Source organism: Zingiber officinale, chromosome 5B, assembly GCF_018446385.1.
Source record: "Zingiber officinale cultivar Zhangliang chromosome 5B, Zo_v1.1, whole genome shotgun sequence".
Classification (NCBI taxonomy): Eukaryota; Viridiplantae; Streptophyta; class Magnoliopsida; order Zingiberales; family Zingiberaceae; genus Zingiber; species Zingiber officinale.
In genome coordinates, this window is record NC_055995.1 from 101,895,723 (window position 1) to 101,914,861 (window position 19,139).

Here is a 19,139-nt window from a genome sequence, read left to right on the forward strand (position 1 = left end):
TTTTAGTTTTATCTTTTTTTTTTTAGCTTAAACACTATAACTCAATCCCTAAAGCATAAAGGTAAAATCTAATTGGGTTAATCCTGAAACTAAAAAAAAAGGCGCTTTGATCATTGTTACAGAGGAAGTTCACATGGTTTCATCACAACGTAACACACACATATATAGAGAGAGAAAGTTTAGGAGTTGAGATATAGTATTTATGTAAAAAAAATTACATATAGAGAAAGATTTGATATTCTACATACTCTTATTCTGCATATTCATGGGAGGGAGAGAAGATTTAAGAGAATTTTTCAGGATAAGCGAGTTAGTTGGAGTGAGTGACGTCAAACGCTTTCATATCTTTGATCTGTGGTCATAGTTGAGTAGGGTTTCAACTTTCACGGTATTTGTTACCATCCCCTTGAGTGAGATGTCCTTTTCATGCAAAATCATTGTCTTACGAACGCAGGCATTTGCTGTCCATCGGCTAATGTCATTTTCATGCAAGATCATTGTCTTGTGGAGGTGGGCAGATGATGAAGGCACATGGACCAATTTCGTTGAAGTAAATGCATTAGTTTGTCATCAAATTCGATATGATATCAGTTTGCCTCCTTTCCCTGCAAAGAGATATTAAGGCAACCAACAGATTATTCGACACCTATTAAAAATTAATCTCATATCCATTGACAACTTATGAACCAACTACACCTGCCTCTATTGACAACACTTCCTTACATGAACCAACTATGCCCGCCTGTAAGGTCAAGGCTTAATATAATCATGAACTATAGGAGAGAAGACGGAGAGGAGAGTTGAGTTAGCATAGAAATGCTACTTCGTTTGCATATCAAGAGTTGCTAGCATAGACTACGATTACACAAAATCAATATACCGCTACTACAGCACATGTTTAGTGCCATTTCTCACAAATAGACTGTTTACAGCGACAAACGAGAGAGAGGAGATATAGCACCAACTCTTCTAGATGCATACAATCCAGTTAACTTCTCCGTATGAAGATTAGTTACTAGGTAGGAGGATGCGAAGAGGATTGAAGCAGAAATGTTAAGTGAGGGCGACAAGGATCAGAGTCTGCTTAATTCTTCTTGCTTTCACAAAGCCTGCCTTCCACCAAATTCTATTTCCATGTAGCAATTAAAATCCAACTGCGATCCATCGTGTTGTATTTCTAAGCATACAATGGCAGCAAAAGAAGACAGCAAGTGTCAAAAACAAGATGTCATCAATAGCTGCCATAATATGGCTGTGGGGCTGCTACTGGCTGAGGAGGAAAACCCGGTGCTACTGCTGCTGACGATGGCTGCGCATAACCCAGTTGAGGATGAGCCTTCACAATAAAAAATTAGATTTTTTTTCCTTCAGGAATTTGCACCAACAAATCAATAGAGATCAAAAAAAACACCTTGTAAAAGTTACTTGACAGATCCCTACTACTAATCAGACTCTTTCCCATCCCATGATCAAACATCAAACTACAATAAAAGTTAAAACACAGATGATCAACTTGAGCAATGTGGCTGAACTATCTCATTCCTACATGAACTAAAAGGTCAAAGCACATAAAGAATGGGGATGCCATCAATTCAAAAAAAAATTGCGATCATCTGCCCTGCAGTTAACTACTGCACTTCTCATCAAGGAAGAACGGAAAGAATTGAACTTGCACCTTTCTACTGCAAAATACTAATTTGAAAGTAAGCATGTATAACAATGCCTTCTTAATAATTTTGAGATAAGAAAGCATAGATGCCAGGTTTGAAAAGTAAGCATAGAAGCATACAAGACAAATTATGACAAAAAATAACTAGGGGGGCTTTAGTTTTCAGAAAAAACAAAGTCAGTAAAAGGTAGCATAAAGGTTTGAAATACAAATCAAAGAGATATGGATTGTCAATGCATGCTACACAAAGCATACATTTTTTTTTCTTTTGCTTCATGGAAACTTTCCAATTTTCTATTTCCAGTTTCTGTTTACCAACAAAAGCTAGAAGCAGCTATTGTTCTACATATGAAAATTTTTATTTTTTTCAAACAGAAAATGTTGGAAAATGCACAGCTATGGTTGGAGTCGAAGAAACAATCTCTTACAAAATGCAAAGACTGCATATAATAGATCCCCAGGGCACCGCACTAGCGGAAACTTCATGCATCGGGCTGCCCTTTTTATAGGCATTAAAATGATTGGAAATGATGTGCTTTTCTATAATTATAAACAATCTAAAAAACTATTCTTCAAAAAAAAAGTGTGGTCAAGAACCTGTACCTGGTATGTAGGTGGATAAGCACCGTAAGCAGCACTCTGAGGAGCTGATGTAGCAACTTGTGGCTGGCCAGAATTTGCATAACTTCCATATGCAGCATATCCAGCCTGGAATTTTAATTCTTGTGAGACAAGCCAATGTAGAAGAGAGAAAAAGGCTCATAGCATTAACTAATAACAAAAAAAGAATCCCCAAAAAGGCAACTCAAATTTAAATAATCAAGTCATGCCTTATGATAATAAGTGTTTGACGATTATTTGACTAAAACAAGAGAGAATTGGCAAAACATAAGTTGCCAAATCCTGTTTTGGTTAAGATGTACTAGAATTCTTTTGATAGTGTTCATATAGCCTTTTCTATTCCCATGGACAACAGCTCGATTAATAGTCACATGCAAAAGATTTTAGAAACTTTCATGTTGGATAGTCATACCAAGTCCAAGTAACATAAATGGTTACACATAGGTGAAGAATGTAACACATGGTTGATTTTGGAACTACTTGGTTTACGGACTTTTAGCTCCATAAAGAAAAATAATATGAATATGATCATTGTTTTAAAAAGCAACCAAGGTGTCGACTAGGTCGTTTGCCAAAGATACAGTTCAACTAGTAACTAAGTGGCACTTTTAGAAAGTGACCAGGCATCCTCCAAAGCAATCCAAATGAGTCCAAGGCAAAAATATTAAAGCTTTTAATAACATGACACTCATAATAAACTATGTATTTTCTTACAATTTGGATAAACAACTACAAATTATTGAATTTTACGTTTTGTTACAATTATTATACTTTGGTTGGAATGTGAAATATGAAATATTTCATTATTTTTATGAATTTAGTGTGTATTAATTGATTATAAATTGTTTATTTCTAATTTTAAACTTGTTTTGATTGTTAAGGATACAATTATTATACATATACATCAATACTAGCCCACCTAGGCTCAATGTGCCGACCATGACTTGCATCTATCTAACCTTTGAATATGATATATTCTGATACCATCAGGTTTATGACATTAAACTCCAAAAGGGTCATAAGCTATAGCCACACTAAAAGGAAACAAATGGAAACAAAACTTCAAGAATTTAAGAATTAGTGGCATTATTGTCATCCAAAGGTGCAGGACCAAGAATAAAACACCTGATTTCACAAAACAGTTGATACAGATATATAACTTACATGTGACGAATATCCAGGATTCCACTGGGTCTGTGGCTGGGTGGCTGTTGGCCAAGCAGGAGCTGTTTGTCCATAGCCAGCTGGCCACTGACTTTGAACATTTGTATAGGCCCCCAATGCTGACTGACCTGGTTCATGAAAGTTCTTTGCCATCTTAGCATTGTCCGAGGCAAGGAAATCTTCAGCATGCCTTTTTTTTGATACCACCATGCCCTTTTGACGTAAAAAAAGAATAGCATGCCGGTTGGAGGCTTTTTTAATTGACTGTGCATCTCCAAAGAGATCCAAAAACTAAAAGAGAAGTTTGACATTAAACATTAGAAACATAGAAACAAATGTAATAAAGTTACACTATAACAAATAATAAAAAGAGTATGCATATAAAAGAATAAAGAAAAAAAATGCTTCTTCCACACACTGAATACAATTTTAAAAAGAATATTAAAGCAAATGGATGAAAAAAATTCTTGAGAAAGAGTAGAAAGCATATAAGGTGAAGAGTCACCTCAGCGGCCCCGGTGGCCCCCACTGTCTCGAAGGGAGGTAAATCACAAGAGGCTTCGCCTGGCAATAACAGTGCATGCAAGAAAAGGTTGAGCCAACTTGCGGGGCATTTCGCATCCGCTAGGAATCGGCCCCATGGCAACAACACCGTTGCATAAACCAATTGTGCCAACCCATAGGGGCCACAATTAATTATCCATGATTGCACATTGATGTGTTTGAACTATTCTTTGCAACAGGACTCAAAGTCAGCTTCAACCAACCGCCAAGGTCTACTTCATATTCTGTATTAAATTTCTGAAACTCATTTAGGGTTGTGAAGATGACTATAATATATTAAGATTATAGCCTTATGGAGATTCTTTGAATTGTTTATGGTGCTTAATCATGACTTCAACCCACATACTAATTTCCAGTTTAAAATTTATAAATCTTGTCTAGTTTTTTCCCCATTCTTTGATGACATTTTCTCAGTTTCATGCATTTGTAGTTTCTAATTGTGAACGCACAATGGGTCTTTTTTTCCAAAAGAAAAAATTTAAGGCTTGTTTTTCTATTTTAAGGTTTAGAGTGTCTTTGAGCCTTTGCTAATTGCTTGTAGCTTATGTTTTTTTAGTTCCAAATTTTGTATTTGGATCATTTTTTTAAGTCCAGGCCCCGAGAAGTTCACACACCGCATTGGATGTGAGTCAATTACCTATATGGGGTTGCTCAATATTATTGTATGTGGCACACTCTTTTTTGTGTGATACTCTGATTCTTCAACACGTTTTCCAACACCTATGTTTTGTTACCATTGTATGTGTTTTGAGCTAGAATTCCATGATTCACTGTTTCCTCAAGTTTTCCCTTTCTTTAGTTGGACCTTTTGTAACTTGGTTGATGTTTTTAGATAACATGATATGAATGTATTTTTCTCTTTGAAATTCATTTTCTTCAATTGAGGACTTTCAAGTCTATATGCAGCCATACGTGAACACTTGAAAGTCTACATGTGCAATCACAAGTGCATTTCAGAAATATCTTCCTTGAAAATGGCTTGGTACATTTTGATAAAGTAAAATTATTATTTGTTTAAAGCAAATAGCTCCTAATGTTGCCGTGTTAGGTTGTACAAAATTTTTGACCTTGCATGAAACTTCTACATTATCTGAGTTGCTTGTCCATCTCCGACTTGCTGTCATCGGTTCAACATTGTTCCTTGTGTCAGTGTGCATAGAATGGTACATCACCAATTTTTTGTGGCAGAACAAGATTCTAACCCATAAACACAATACTCCGTATTTTTATTGGTCAGCAAGTGGATGAAAGACAATGGAGAGAGAAACATCAAAGAAAGAACACACAACATCTAACAAACAAACACAAAGGTCAAAACATTGAATACTGAAATCTACAGTAAGGTATGAAAATGTACTACACTGAACAGTAGTAGAATTATGCTCCATTCACATGCTCTGATCAGTTAGAGGGATCCAAACACACTAAATTTGAACAGGTCATTTCCAATAATTCATCTCAGTAACCTTTGTAGATTAGTAAATTCTTCATTTAGTAGTAGTTATATTCACTGTAAGATCCACCCCTCAACTGACACAATTAATCAAGCTATCACGAGGTCTTTAAATTTATAAATTATCAGGAAAAAGATGATGTAAATTCATCAAACTTTTATGTATAATTTGCTGCCCCAGACTTATCATAAAAACTATGGTTTCCAATACCATTTTGCATCCCTAAAGCAGGTACTACAAACCATACTGTGACAGTGCCGATACTAAAACTCACACATCAAACTAGAAGCAACAAGAGACTGTTGAATATCAAAGGGGAAACTTAGGGTGGCAATCTCAGTAAGACAGTTTGTGATCTCAGTGAGCAGGAAGGCTGGTTAAGAAAAAACAAAGCCCAGAATCCTAGGAACTCCTCTTATCCCAAAAGCAAACTAAGTTTCACCTGTTAGGCAAAACAGTTTGTTGTTTTTATTGCATGTTGTTTTATAATTAAATGTGAACCAAAAAAATTTCTCATATTTACCCAAAAATTACGATTCAGATATTTCCAAAACAAGGATGAGTAGAAATTCTAGCAGTAAACAATGCAATTATTAAACATACATTTATCAGCAAAATGCTGAAATATTGATACTGCAAGATCAGGTAGATGTAGCGGAGAGTAGAGAGAGATATGAAGAAAAGTAGATGGGGGTAAAGAATAGAGGATTGAATATACTCAATTTATAACATAATATATATTACCTACAACCTAGGATGATCGATAACCTTTATATCCAAAAGTACTAGATCTTCAGAAATCCAGGATTCCAGCACCACTTATGGTACTTTTATTTGGTGGCGTGCTTTTAGGTAAATCATATAAATACATTAGGTTTCACTCTGTATAACTCAAGTAAAGCAAATATGGCATTAACACACGCACACACATATGTATACACCAACTGTTCTAGTTATCCACTCATTAGCCAAATGAAAAGCTTAATTATGTTAAAGCAACCATTACCTCTAAAAAGATGCATGATATCTCTTCTCGGTCAATGGCACTAGCGAGATTAGCATTACCAGGATTTGGCATAATAAATTTCTCCACCATTGAATCCAAGTAATCAACACGCTTTGGCAATGACTGTATTGACTCTAGGTGGATGACAGCCTGTACATTTAAAATTGACAAATTCTTGACACAATTGACAATCTAAAGAACTGCATCTGAATAAACTCTATAAAAAAACCTCAAGAACTAATCGTGATAGTTGCATATTTTCAAGATGTCCAGATAGAACCTCCCTTGCCTTCTCTGCATCACCAACAACCTACAGAAAGAGGTACTTAGTAGTATTTACTAATTGTCAGTCTGTAATACTAAATATTCTAAAATGCCTAGAATTGAAAAGGAGATAACCTTAAACCACAAACATAAGTTCTATAATGGAATATCTAAGCTTAATTAAACCAACATTTTAAAGATGTTCAAATTCATTCAATCATGGTTTTCAATATTGAAATCTAGACATGAGACATCACAATCCCAAGTCCCAAGCAGCATAATCAGTGGAATTGGTATTGGCTGGATAGGAAAAAAAATGAACATGTTCAAATACATTCAATCATGGTTTTCAATATTGAAATCTAGACATGGGGCATCACAATCCCAATTCCCAGGCAGCACAATCAGTGGAATCAGTATCGGATAGATAGAGAATGCAAGTGTGGATATTATAGGATCAGAGGATCAATGGAAGTAAAATCCAAAGTTTAAAAAAAAAAAATTAATTAGAATTTAAGGGGCAAATATATAGGCCCAAGAAAATTTTAGTTAATATAACTAAAATTGATTTGAAAGTCAATGTAGATACTAATACTGATATGACTTTGTATAGGGTCAAACTGAGAGATAACATCGGATAGTTGGGACAAACATGGTTTGTTATGATGGTATAAAATATGAGACAAATTGTCTTTAATTACAAGTGTGATACATTAGTAACAATCCATCATAAGGCTATTGGAACAGAAAGAAAAGATTTGGAACTGTAGCTCCTCCTGCTTACATGAGTCTTTCCCATAAACTAATTAAAATTTGCTCCTTCCGACCAACTCAGATTCATGAGAGATTCATCATATGAAATGAGTCCCTTACCAAATAAAGAAAGCGTGAGTATTGAATAAGCAACAATGGTAGCAGCTGAGAATGCTCTTTCTCCTGTTCAGCATTTATAGCTCTCTCATAAATAGAGAAAGCTGCCTCTTTCTCACCCTGTAAGCAGACATCCAATTGTAAGTTAACAATATTGATATAATTAAAAAATCATTCTTCAGGAAAATTCTCAAGTACCAATCGATATTCCATATTTGCATGTTTCACAATAGGTTCCAACAAACCAGGAGAAACTTCAGAGTAAAGAAACTGATATGTTGTGCGAGCTCCGTCAATATCAGCACTTAGTTCCTTGAATCTAGCAGCGAATAGATGAATCTCAGGTTGTTTCTGTCAAAAATAAATTAGTATGATCACTAATTCACTATATTTTCTACTTTTAAAAAAAGTTAAATATATTAATAGAGCATAGGAATGGATAGTAATCCAGTTTATCTGCACTTGCAGTTTATGTTAGAAAATTGAACAACAAAAACCTTTTCATTCTGGGAAATCTAAGCATGTACTGGTCTCATAAAGTCATAATAGTATGATACATTTGTTTTTTGTATAATTTTATTTGAAAATTCCAAGTCATAGTTTAACAAGATTTTTCATATTCCCATTTTAAAGTCTAGTGCTGACAGTCAAATAGTGTCCTTGAAGAATTCAATCACAAAAAAACATGCACATAAATTATATCAGCAGATAACTTCATTTGGAGTTTTGAAACAAAACATTAAATCCCGTCATAAAAATGTCATTCATGTGGTGCAGATTAATTTACCAAAATGGCTATATAAATAAATTTGAGTATGATTTAGCAGGTAAGAACGTAAAATGCACATCACATTATGCAGAAGATACTTATGTGCCACACAAATACAAACATTTAAAGGCACAAGGGCGCGCACGCCCAAAAAAAGAAGAATAAAGCAATTTTCCATGTTTAGAAATGCACCATGCACTTCAACCAAGTCTGTAATAAAAATAATTCATTAGCGCCATAGATAAAAGTTTTAAGTGTAAAATCAAGAGAACAAATACCTTAACAAAGACTTGAGTTGCCCTAGCAAGAGCATTATAGGCAAGTTCCATGCTTCCACTTGCTTCCATGCATAGAACATAGCGGATCCAAAGCTCCGGATAATTGGCACAAGCAATTAAACATCTTTCGTACAACTTAACAACCTGCAATATTAGATGTATAAGATACAAAGATGAAAGGCAAACCTTAATTAGATATATGAGTAAGGCATGATCTAAACACAAAGAGAAGTGACAGAAATACTCCATTAGCTGATCAGGGAGGCCCCTCATATGTAAGGAGGGACCAACCTTGACTGACAGATAGATGGTTAAGGGATAAGCAATAAGCAAACACCTGCATGTATGAGATTTGAATTTTAAAACAGATATTTGATCAACACCTGATGAACCCAGAACATCAACTAACAAATAAGAGTTTGAAGTACTTAGCCTCATAGAAACCAAACATTATGCCCACGCTTTATCCTCAGTTCAATACCCCATTTTATAAGGTAGCTTCATCGAACATACTATCCATTAAAGCATACTCAGCCAATATGACTGAGCTGTAAGTTCAAAATCATTCCAAGTGGAATTGGAAAAGCATCAAAAACATCTAGCAACAATTACAAGAGACAAAAGAGACTATATACCTTGTTGAAATCATCTCCTCTCTCGATAAAATCAAGATAATGGTGCCAATTTTCAAGCTCTATATCATCAAGAGGCCTGACATGGAAGTATGGCCTTCTGATAGCTGTTTCAAAACCAATGATCTTAGAATCGAACTCTTTAGCTTTCTTATACATCTCTTCCCTAATAGCAATATACTTCTCCAACTCCTCAGCTTCTGTTAAACCTGCACTTACGGGTTTAGAAGATTGTTCTACTACATCGTCATGAACTTCGCCATGAAGAGATTCCAAGCTAGAATCCAAAGTGGAAATCACAATAGCAGCTTCCTCAGCCATACGTATTTCGGACAGAGGATGAATGGATGCCAGCTCTTTAAAGCTGTAGATTGTTAAAATTAATAACAGTTAGAAGGACAAAAAAAAACTAGGGGCTATATAATAATCAATGAATGCAAATGCAAAATTGATAGAACATTCTCCAAAATCTCTCAATTAATGATTTATCAATTCACCAACAGCGGCAAAAAAAGACAGCATCAGAGTCATCTCTTCCCAAAATTCCCAACAAAATTTAAGTGTTGTAGAAATTATATCATCAAAAATCAGATCTTTAACAATTATTCATTTAATGCACTGGTTAGGTTAAGTACAGATTTTAGTAAAATAAGATTAGGAGATATCACAGGAATCAGTTATGTGTAGAAGGTGAATCAAAAAGCTACTGTACCCATAAAAAAAGATGATGTCAGCAAACAAGTAGAATTGTAAATACCCTAGTTAAATTACCAGTTAAAATAGCGATCTAGTTGTTGAATTGGATTCTCCAAAATTCTGGTATAAATCATGGCCAGATTACTCCATGCCTGATGAGACTCCTCATATCTAATGTACTCATCCCACAACTGGTATGACAGATAATCAGTGCCAACATATGCCAGTCCACGTTCAAACAACCTGAAAGATGAGCATACACATATAACAAGTTACTAGATGACTAAGATATATGTTCATACTAAAAACAGAAAAATTGAATATATCATAACCAAACCTAAAGGGAAACCGGTACCAAGTTAAGGCACACAATTATGAAGGAGAAAGGCTAACCCTCACAAAAGGCTCTCATGAAATGCAAGGGGTTCAATGAAAAGCTAATAGACAATATTGGCTACCTTCGGATAATATCAGGATCTTCATATGTTGAAATTGCAAAAGTACAGTAATGCAGCCAAATTTCAACAGAGTAGGTTACTGCTAGAACAGCTCGTTCATACACCTCCACCACTTTGTTGATACTGTCCAAACGCCCCTCATGATCAGCATATTTCTTCCAGTAGCCATAACATAAGGGAAATTCAGCCAAGAATGCATCATAAACTTTTCGAATTTTGATAATGTCATTCTGCACATAGATAAGATCCATATTAGTTTTACTCATAAAATAGAAGGGAACTTAAATAAAAACTAGAAAAGACAAGTAAATTCAATTAAAGATAACTTTAAAAACTTGAAACTTAAATGCTCGATCCTGAAATACATAGTGCCGATTGGTGCAAATAAAGACAATTCTAAAAATCAAAAACTCTAAAAGACAAGGACAAAAGAGAATTATTTTTAAACAAAATAAACTCATATGGCTTATAAATCTGTGCTTAGGGTGGGGTGGTGATCAAATCATATAACCAGTGAAATTAAATCCTATATGGTGATGCATGATAGTTTCCAAACTGGCATTGATAAGGTCCACTTGAACTGCATATGGAGCTAGGTTGTGCACTTAAAAAACCTTATCTGGTTCATTTGAGCTAATTTAGACTAAATCTAATGGACTAATTAATGATTATATATATATATATATATATATATATATATATGTCGAAGTATGAATTGAATTGTTGATAAATATCCTGCTCTGTATTTATGTTAGTCATACATCTCTCTCTCTCTCACTCACACACACACACACACACACACACACACAACTGCATACTCCATCACAATATACAGGCTTCAGACCAAGACAGAACTCTTACATTAGATGAGAAATAAAAACAGATATGCATTTGTTCCATGCAGCATTTGCAAATTTAAACATGAAACCATCGGAATCCTGTATTCTTCTCCCAGATTGAAGGAAATGATAGTGTAAAACATAATTCCAAGAGATCTTCCTTATCTAAGTTTTAAACCAAACAACAAGTACAGTTTTACCAACATGAAGCTACCAAGCTCTGAACACTTAAAATTACTTGGATTAAATTCAATATATATATATATATATATATATGCTTAGCATCCAGAGAGGATAAGTTCCTTAAAAGTACCTCAGCAACTTTTTCTGTTTCATCAATAAGTGATGTCCACGCATTGAAATCTAAACAATTCACCTGAACCAAATTCCATAACCTTTCCTCCTCAGCTGAATACACCACTGTATAATTTGGGGAAAACAGCATATCAAGATGATTAAAAAAAATGAAGCGCAAAAAATGACAAAAAATCTTTTTAGGATAAAAGAAAAAGGAAATGAAGATGTTCTCATCAGCACAAAGATATTAACATGTACCATCTCCATACACGTGCTCAATGGCAGCTCCGCCAGTATCACCTGACATAACCCCATTCTCAATGGCTCCAACAGCTTGATAATTTACCATTTCATTGATGTTTCCATTAACTGAATCATAACCAACTGCATGTGTTGAGGCATCTGCCTTATTTTCTTTGTTGGTAGTGCTTTCAGTATGCACATCAGCTACAGAATCAACTGGAACATTTTCTGGCGTCAAACTTGGATTGTTTTCATAGGAGCCACCACCATCAGTAATAGAAATATTGGTCAATGGCATTGCAGAAACAGGATCAGAGTTTTCAACACCAAGCGCAGTGTCCAAGTTTGTTAAAATGTGTTCAGATGAAACATTGGTTGAAGTATCTGTGGTAGTAGATGCTTGATACAGTAAGGGTTGACTATTTTCCATCCTGAAATGGCAGCTTATATGTTCAATTGTAGAAGAAAAATCAGGGAGGGAAAAACATTACATGCATGCTTGATAAGATCTTGGTTTGATTCTATTATAAAATACAGACAGAGTCAGTTGACAATAATTATCATACCAACAGAAAAAAAAAATGCAGATCCTCCTATATCAAGGAACAAACCGGTGTGTTGGGCAAACCACCAAACTGATATGGTATATGACAGTGTATCACATACAAGCATAAATTTTCTAACCCTTAGAATAACAGTGTTAAAAGCTACACTACAATCAAAACTGTGCTAATTATACCATTTTAGCATAAATAATCTTGATGCATTGCAGCCAAAGCATGCATTACAGCTAACATGACATTTGAACATAGAAACTGGCAACCATCAAAAGGATAATAGGGGTGACTCGGGGTTCCCTGTAAGAATCAGCATATCAATTTCAACTCTGATCTAATTCAAGTTAACCACTATCCTCTTGAGCCCTCAACTCTCCATCCCACTAATTATTTACTCTTTTCAAACCCAAACCTCTCACCCTTAAAGTTTGATCCTCCATGCACTATCCTCTCCCTCTGACCCTCTTCCATCAAGTATTCACTAACTTAACAACCAACAAGAAACATAAGGACCACCACATCTATTTAAAACCCACCAATCACAATTGAAACCCACTAAACACCAATGCCACCTACAACCAATACCCCTTTCCTTTGACGGCTTATTCCAATGATTTCACTAGCCATAAAAGAAGGAATAAGAACCTACCACCTCGCGCTGTGATTTTCCGATCAAACACCAAAGTGGAGAAAGTGTGCCTCCTTGCTGCCACTGGTGATCACTTTAGCGGAAACTTCTAGAGATAAAAAAAATAAATAAAACATTAATTGTTACAAAACAAAATACCCAGGAATACAAATTACAGCAGCACCAAAACTAACGTTAACGACAACGTTGCGACACGATAGAAGAAAAGAAGAGGCCAAACCACTTTCTTTCACGCTCGGAGATAACGGAGAATGACAAGGGCTACAACTGCTCGGACCGGGCGGCGGCTGCAGTGTTGCCGGAAGCGACCGCAAACGTTGGCACGACCGCTGACCGCAGGGGCGGGACACGGGGTCACAGCTTCTACGCCGCGGCGAACGATCGACGCTACTGCAAAGGGCGTCGGCAATCGGAGCTGCTACGATGCGACAAGCCGACTGCGGGGACAGCGAGAGACGGAAGGCTGCTGCAGCAGCTGAGAAAGCGGCCGACAAAGACGGCGGGCGACGACCGGTAACAGGAGAACAGCTGCGTTGCGAGATCGCGAGGGCGGAGAAGGAAACGCGAGCCAGAGAGAGAGCACTCGAAGGATTTTTTCAGTTAACAACTGGAACCCTAATTTATCGAACCGATATGAATCGAAGCAGTTTACACCGGTTCGTTAAAACTTGACTAAATCGAGCCAGATTTTGGTTCGGTTCAAATCTTAAGCACACTCTAATTCAAATATCACTAGTTATAGTGGTGTCAAAAATAAATCCGATCTAATAACTTAATTTAAATTGATATAAAAAAAATTAGATTTGGATTGAATATTTTTGGATTGGGGTTGGTGGGGATGAAGGATTTTCGGATTTGAAATTTTTGGATTGGGTCGGGTCGGGTTATGATTGACTTAGGTTGACTCGGGTTAATCTAAATATAAGGTTTAGTGGATTTTTTGGGTTAAATCAAATTTTATTTTAAAAATTAAGATGTTTTATGTATATTGATATCAATGTTAGTATGATAGTGATGGAATATTAAGATAAAAGTAAAAAATTATAGGGAAAATAACTAAAAAAAATATTTTGAATCGAGTTTTCAAATTATCCGGATCGAGTTCGGGTTGGTCAGGTACGGATTCGAATTTAAAGATTCTGAGTTGAATTCAAGTTCAAGTTGGGATAAAAAAACAAATTCAACTCAACGTAATCCGACCTCATCATTCTGAACTCACTACAATTCAAATCTAAAATGATAGACCACATGAAATGGAAGATACGCTATGTGAAATGGAAATGTTCAAATTAATGTGAAAACATCCACATAAGCATAGTTGGTTAGCTGGCTGATCTATTGCTTCTCTCTAATTTTTTTTTTTTCTTTGCCTTTCTTCCTTTCTTCCCCTTCAGCCTCTTTTCTTCTTTCTTTCTCCCTTTCTCCCTTTCTCCTCTCATCCGATATATAGTCTCCACCCTAGCCCTGCCTCCCTTTCGACCTTTATATCATTGATTTTAGTCTTGACCTAGCCCAGTCCGAGCTCCATCTCGTCGACTCAGCCCCGTTCAAGCTTGGAGGCGTCGACCTAGCCCCGTCCTCCGTTCCTCTATGGGGTTTTTTCTTCTCGTTTTCTCCATTTTATTTTTTTGTCTCTCGTCTAACAAAGATCACAAAGTTTGTGCCCGGGTTTTCATTTCAGATCTAAAGGTTTTCATTTTTTGTTTGTTGATGGTCCTTCAGGAATGAGAGTATTTGATGTTTTTATACAAATTGTAAAAGTAAAAGTCGTAGGCATCTATGCACTCAACTCACTACTTATTTTCTAGTGTAGCTATTTTCGATTGGGATGAATTAGAAATGAATTATTATTGGATTTGTTAAAGGTTGTAAATTGTATAGGACTCGAGGTTGTCGGTCAAAGTTGAATCATGAAAACATATGATGAGTGTTTTCATTTCAGATCTTTTAAAAATTATGTGGTTGGATTGTTTATACATTATTGGATGATATGAATTTTGAATTGTGTTTAGACCTAGAATTGTGCTATTGTTGTATTTTTTTTTTTAATGAATTATGTGGTTTTTGTGGGGTTTGTATCTGAAATCAACTTGTTATGTTGATTGGGCCGGGTCAATTAGGAACCAATGTTGGTAAGAAAAGGACTAAGTCATTTATGTCGCCAAATTGTTCAATAAAATGGTTGAACGAACCGGAGTTCTTAGTTGGGTCTTTTTTATGTGAATTGTACCCTTAATGATTTTGACCTAAGTTTTTGTTGCCCTAAACTCTAATGGTTTTATTGTTTCTCGAACTTGTATCAATGTCTTGGTCCAAGAACATTCTACCTTACCTAAAATTGGCATTAGATTTTGTGTCCAAAAGTCCTCAAAAGACTTAATAATGTAGTACACTTAAATTTGTGTGATTTTAGCTTCTAAATTATACCTGTAATGAAGCAAGAAAAAATCCTTTCATCTCCCAAAAAATAGGTAATATTGACTTCTGGTCACACAATATTTGATACTTTGTTATTGCTTGCAACAAATTACATTTCAACTATCATGACAGTATGAATAATTTGAGAAGTTGCAACAATTTTTGAAAGTGTTCTCTTTATTTATGGGGCATTTTCGTCTTTAAAAAGGGCAGGTTGATCGGAGAAAAGTTATGGGAAGAGGATTGAAAAACAAAGACTATGTTAAAAATGCCCGAGTACTACACCACCAATCTATCGAAATGCAGATGTGGACTAATGACGAAAATCATCACCTCATGGGCTGATGATAACCCAAGGAGGAGATTTGCCATATGCTCCCTATTTGAGGTAGGGTAGGGTAGGGTAAATATAATTTGGCACTTTCTTTTGTCCATAACTTTGAACAATAAATTGTTGGTGCAATATCTCTAGGTCAAGGCTGACTTGTTTGACTAAGTTTGAGTTCGCTCAAACTTGAATCTTGATGTTTGAATTTCGATATTTGATAATACATGGAGATTGCAGATGTAAGCGTTCGATTAGGGAGATTGTTGATATAATTCCTTTTTAGTCAAGGACTAATCGATTTGATGTGAAGAAGAGTCAAGTAGTTCAAGGTTGACCGGATACTTGACTGGGAAAGTCCTAACTGGATGTTAGGCAGTTGAAAAATCCTGGTGAGTGAAGGCAAGTGAAAGACTTAGTGAGTGAAATTAGGCAGGTGAAAGTCCCGGTGAGTGAAGTCGGGCAGTGGAAAAATCATGGTGAGTGAAGCCAGGTGAAAACCCTAGTGAGTGAAGCTAGGTAAAGGTCCTGGTGAGTGAAGCCAGGTAGATAGAAATCCTTAGTGAGTGAAGCTAGGCAGAAGAAAATATTTAGTGAGTGAAGGTAGGTGAAAGTCCTGGTGAGTGAAGTCAGGCAGATGAAAAGCACTAGTGAGTGAAGCTAGGCAGAAGGAAAGACCTGGTGAGTGAAGTCATGCCCGTAGAGATCTAGGTGGGTCAAGGTTGACCGGACATCTGGTGTTGGGTAGCTTAAGTAGGTCAAAGGATTGACCGGATATTTAGCAAGACAAAATCCAGATGTGTCAAGGGTGACCGGACATCTGGTGAAAGTTCAAGTGGGTCATGGAGGACCGGACACTTGGCACGAGACGGTAAGTCCAAGTGAGTCAAGATTGATCGGACACTTGGCACGAGGAGAAAAGTCCAAGTGGGTCAAAGGGTTGACCGGACACTTGGTGAATAAGTCACAGCAGGTCAAGGTTGACCGGATGCTAGGCATGAGGAGTTCCAACAGATCATGATTGACCGGATGTTGGATTTGGGGACCCTAGACTTGGTTTAAGGAAGTCAAGGGGAGGCCAATCGATCAACTGATCGATTGAACAATGATTCAATCAATCAACCGATCGATTGGCATAATGCTGTGACAAATAGCATTCCAATCGATCGGGTGATCGATTGGGAAGAAATGTCGCGAGCACAGAATGGGTCCCAATCGATCAGCCGATCGATTGGGCACCTCCAATCGATCAGGCGATCGATTGGAGGATGTTTCTTGCGCGTGGACGCGAGGAAGGCTGAATCATCAGCCGATTAATTTAAGCCTCCTCAATCGATCAGCCGATTGATTGGGAAACGACTGTTGCACTGGATGCAAGTTTTAGACGGCTGAGATTACTGCGATCTGACATGGCAATCGATTGGGAGCAAGCCCAATCGATTGGGAGTCCTACGAGTGCACGGTATAAAGCCCGTGGCGAGCTTTCTTCTCAGTAGCACTTACACGATTCATCACTGCTACTATTTGCCGGACTTCGAGTGTGGAAAATAAGTGTTGTTGCACTTTCCAGCTAGTCTAGAGACATCTTCATTAACAAGAGATCAAGTAAGAAGAGGTTTTTTGCTTTGTACACTTTTGTATTTACTTCTTGCTTAGAGTTGTATCTTGTTATGTGAGTTTGTACGAGGTTTTTCCACCTCCGGTAGTTATCGAGAATAAGCTTTTTCACAGTGGAGTGAGTGTCGTGTGTGTGGATCCTTGGATTAGTTACCTCATCTTGAGGTGAATACTAAGTAAATCTACATGTTAGCATTGTATTATTATTTCGTGTTATTCCGCTGCACATCATCATCATGAAGCAAGCAACCGAAGCGCGATGAGCTATTCACCCCCTTTAGCTACAAATCAACCATAACAAGTGGTATCAGAGCGATGTCACTCTTCACTAGAATTATCGTCGAAAGGGGCAAAAAGCTAGAGGGAGAAGAAGTTGAAGCAAATTTCAAAAGTCAAAGACTTCATCAAAAGGCTCAACTTCAAATGGAATTTCAAGATAAACTTGGATTTGACACAAGTGTGCCTCCACCATTCATATCAATGAGTTTCGATTCCTGGAAATTAAGGATAAAAAATTTCTTCATGATGAAGATAGAGCAATGATTTACTCTAATGGAAGGCTTTGAAACTCCAAAAGATTCAAAGGGTAAAATTCTCAAGAAAAGCAAATGGAGCAAGAAGCAAACTCAAAGGTGTGAGGCGAATGACAAGGTAACCAAATTATTGGTTAGTCTATTACCAAGCACAATCATTTACAAAATTGGATAATACAAGGATGCAAATAAACTATGGAATAAATTGGCCAAGTTTCATGAAGAACCCTCCACTGCACCAAATCAAGAGAAATCAAAAGAGGGCGACTCATTGGAGCAACACCAAGAGGAAGAGGACTCCGAAGTTGAGAGATGTTCAACTTTCGAAGAAAAAGTCCAAGAAGCTTCATCCTCAAAGGAGTGCAACCAAAAAAGCAAGGAGAGAGTATCACTACAAGAAAATTATTCTATGATGACACACGAAAATGTCCTTATAGTATATTTATAGTGACACTAACATTTTGGTGACATCTACCAAAAACGCTGTATAAAGTGATGTCGTCTTAGACCCTCCTCGATTTCCTGACATTTTATAATATCGTTATACAATATCAATGCTAACATCAAAAGTGTTACAATTTAAAGATATAATGACACTTTATAATGTCAGGAAATATTTTTTTAAGGACATTTATATATGTCGTATTATCATCATAATAATGACAAAGCTAAATGTCAGCAAAACTCATTTATTATGATATTTATGTTTTTTATAAGGATAATAAAAAGCGTCAATAAAGACAATTTATAAGATTATTTTATGTCACCTTAACTAATGTATAATGGCATTAATAAATATCATTATAATAATTTATAAATATATTTTAAATGATTTTTATTGAACCAATTTCTTTGACACATGGTACAAAATATGTTAGTTCAAATTTATATCATTTTAATGCTATTTATCATAAAAATAGGAGGCATGATAGAATTAATAAAAATCATGTGGCTTTTCATGCCAAGACTGCCTCACCTAAGGCTAGAAAGATAGACAATAATTTGGGTAAGAATTCTAAGAATTTTAGATATAGGTCCAAACATAAAAAATACTCATGGGAATAATGAAAAATCCAAAACTAAGGATCTAAGGATGGAAAGCCAAGCCTTGAAGTCAAGACTTGATAAATTAGAAAAGGTCCTAAAAAGGATGGAAAATATTCTAAAACGGCAAAATGAGCAAAACCTAGGTTTAGGACATCGAGAGTCATCCAAT

The 19,139-nt window shown here is 36.1% G+C and overlaps 1 protein-coding gene across 6 annotated transcripts; it reads right to left on the minus strand.

Moving 5' to 3' along the window:
- Window positions 1-649: 649 nt before the first annotated feature.
- LOC121985216 (pre-mRNA-processing factor 39-like) lies at window positions 650-13,645 on the minus strand. Of its 6 annotated transcripts, none has more exons than XR_006113095.1 (16): window positions 13,251-13,645; window positions 13,031-13,118; window positions 11,840-12,255; window positions 11,598-11,704; window positions 10,446-10,675; window positions 10,063-10,230; window positions 9,295-9,655; window positions 8,660-8,803; window positions 7,811-7,963; window positions 7,616-7,732; window positions 6,708-6,788; window positions 6,479-6,628; window positions 3,455-3,745; window positions 2,273-2,377; window positions 1,412-1,481; window positions 650-1,309 (listed from the first exon to the last, which is right to left on the minus strand). XR_006113095.1 is itself a non-coding variant. In XM_042538524.1 (15 exons), exons 3-15 carry the CDS (start codon window positions 12,252-12,254, stop codon window positions 1,232-1,234), a joined length of 2,427 nt encoding a protein of 808 aa, XP_042394458.1. In that variant the 5' UTR covers window position 12,255; window positions 13,031-13,115; window positions 13,251-13,645; the 3' UTR covers window positions 650-1,231. The 6 variants fall into 6 exon arrangements, 4 of the variants coding, with proteins under 4 accessions (XP_042394458.1, XP_042394460.1, XP_042394457.1 ...); XR_006113094.1 differs by having other exon boundaries at window positions 650-1,336; XM_042538524.1 differs by lacking the exon at window positions 1,412-1,481 and having other exon boundaries at window positions 650-1,336; window positions 13,031-13,115.
- Between the last annotated feature and the right edge of the window lie 5,494 nt (window positions 13,646-19,139).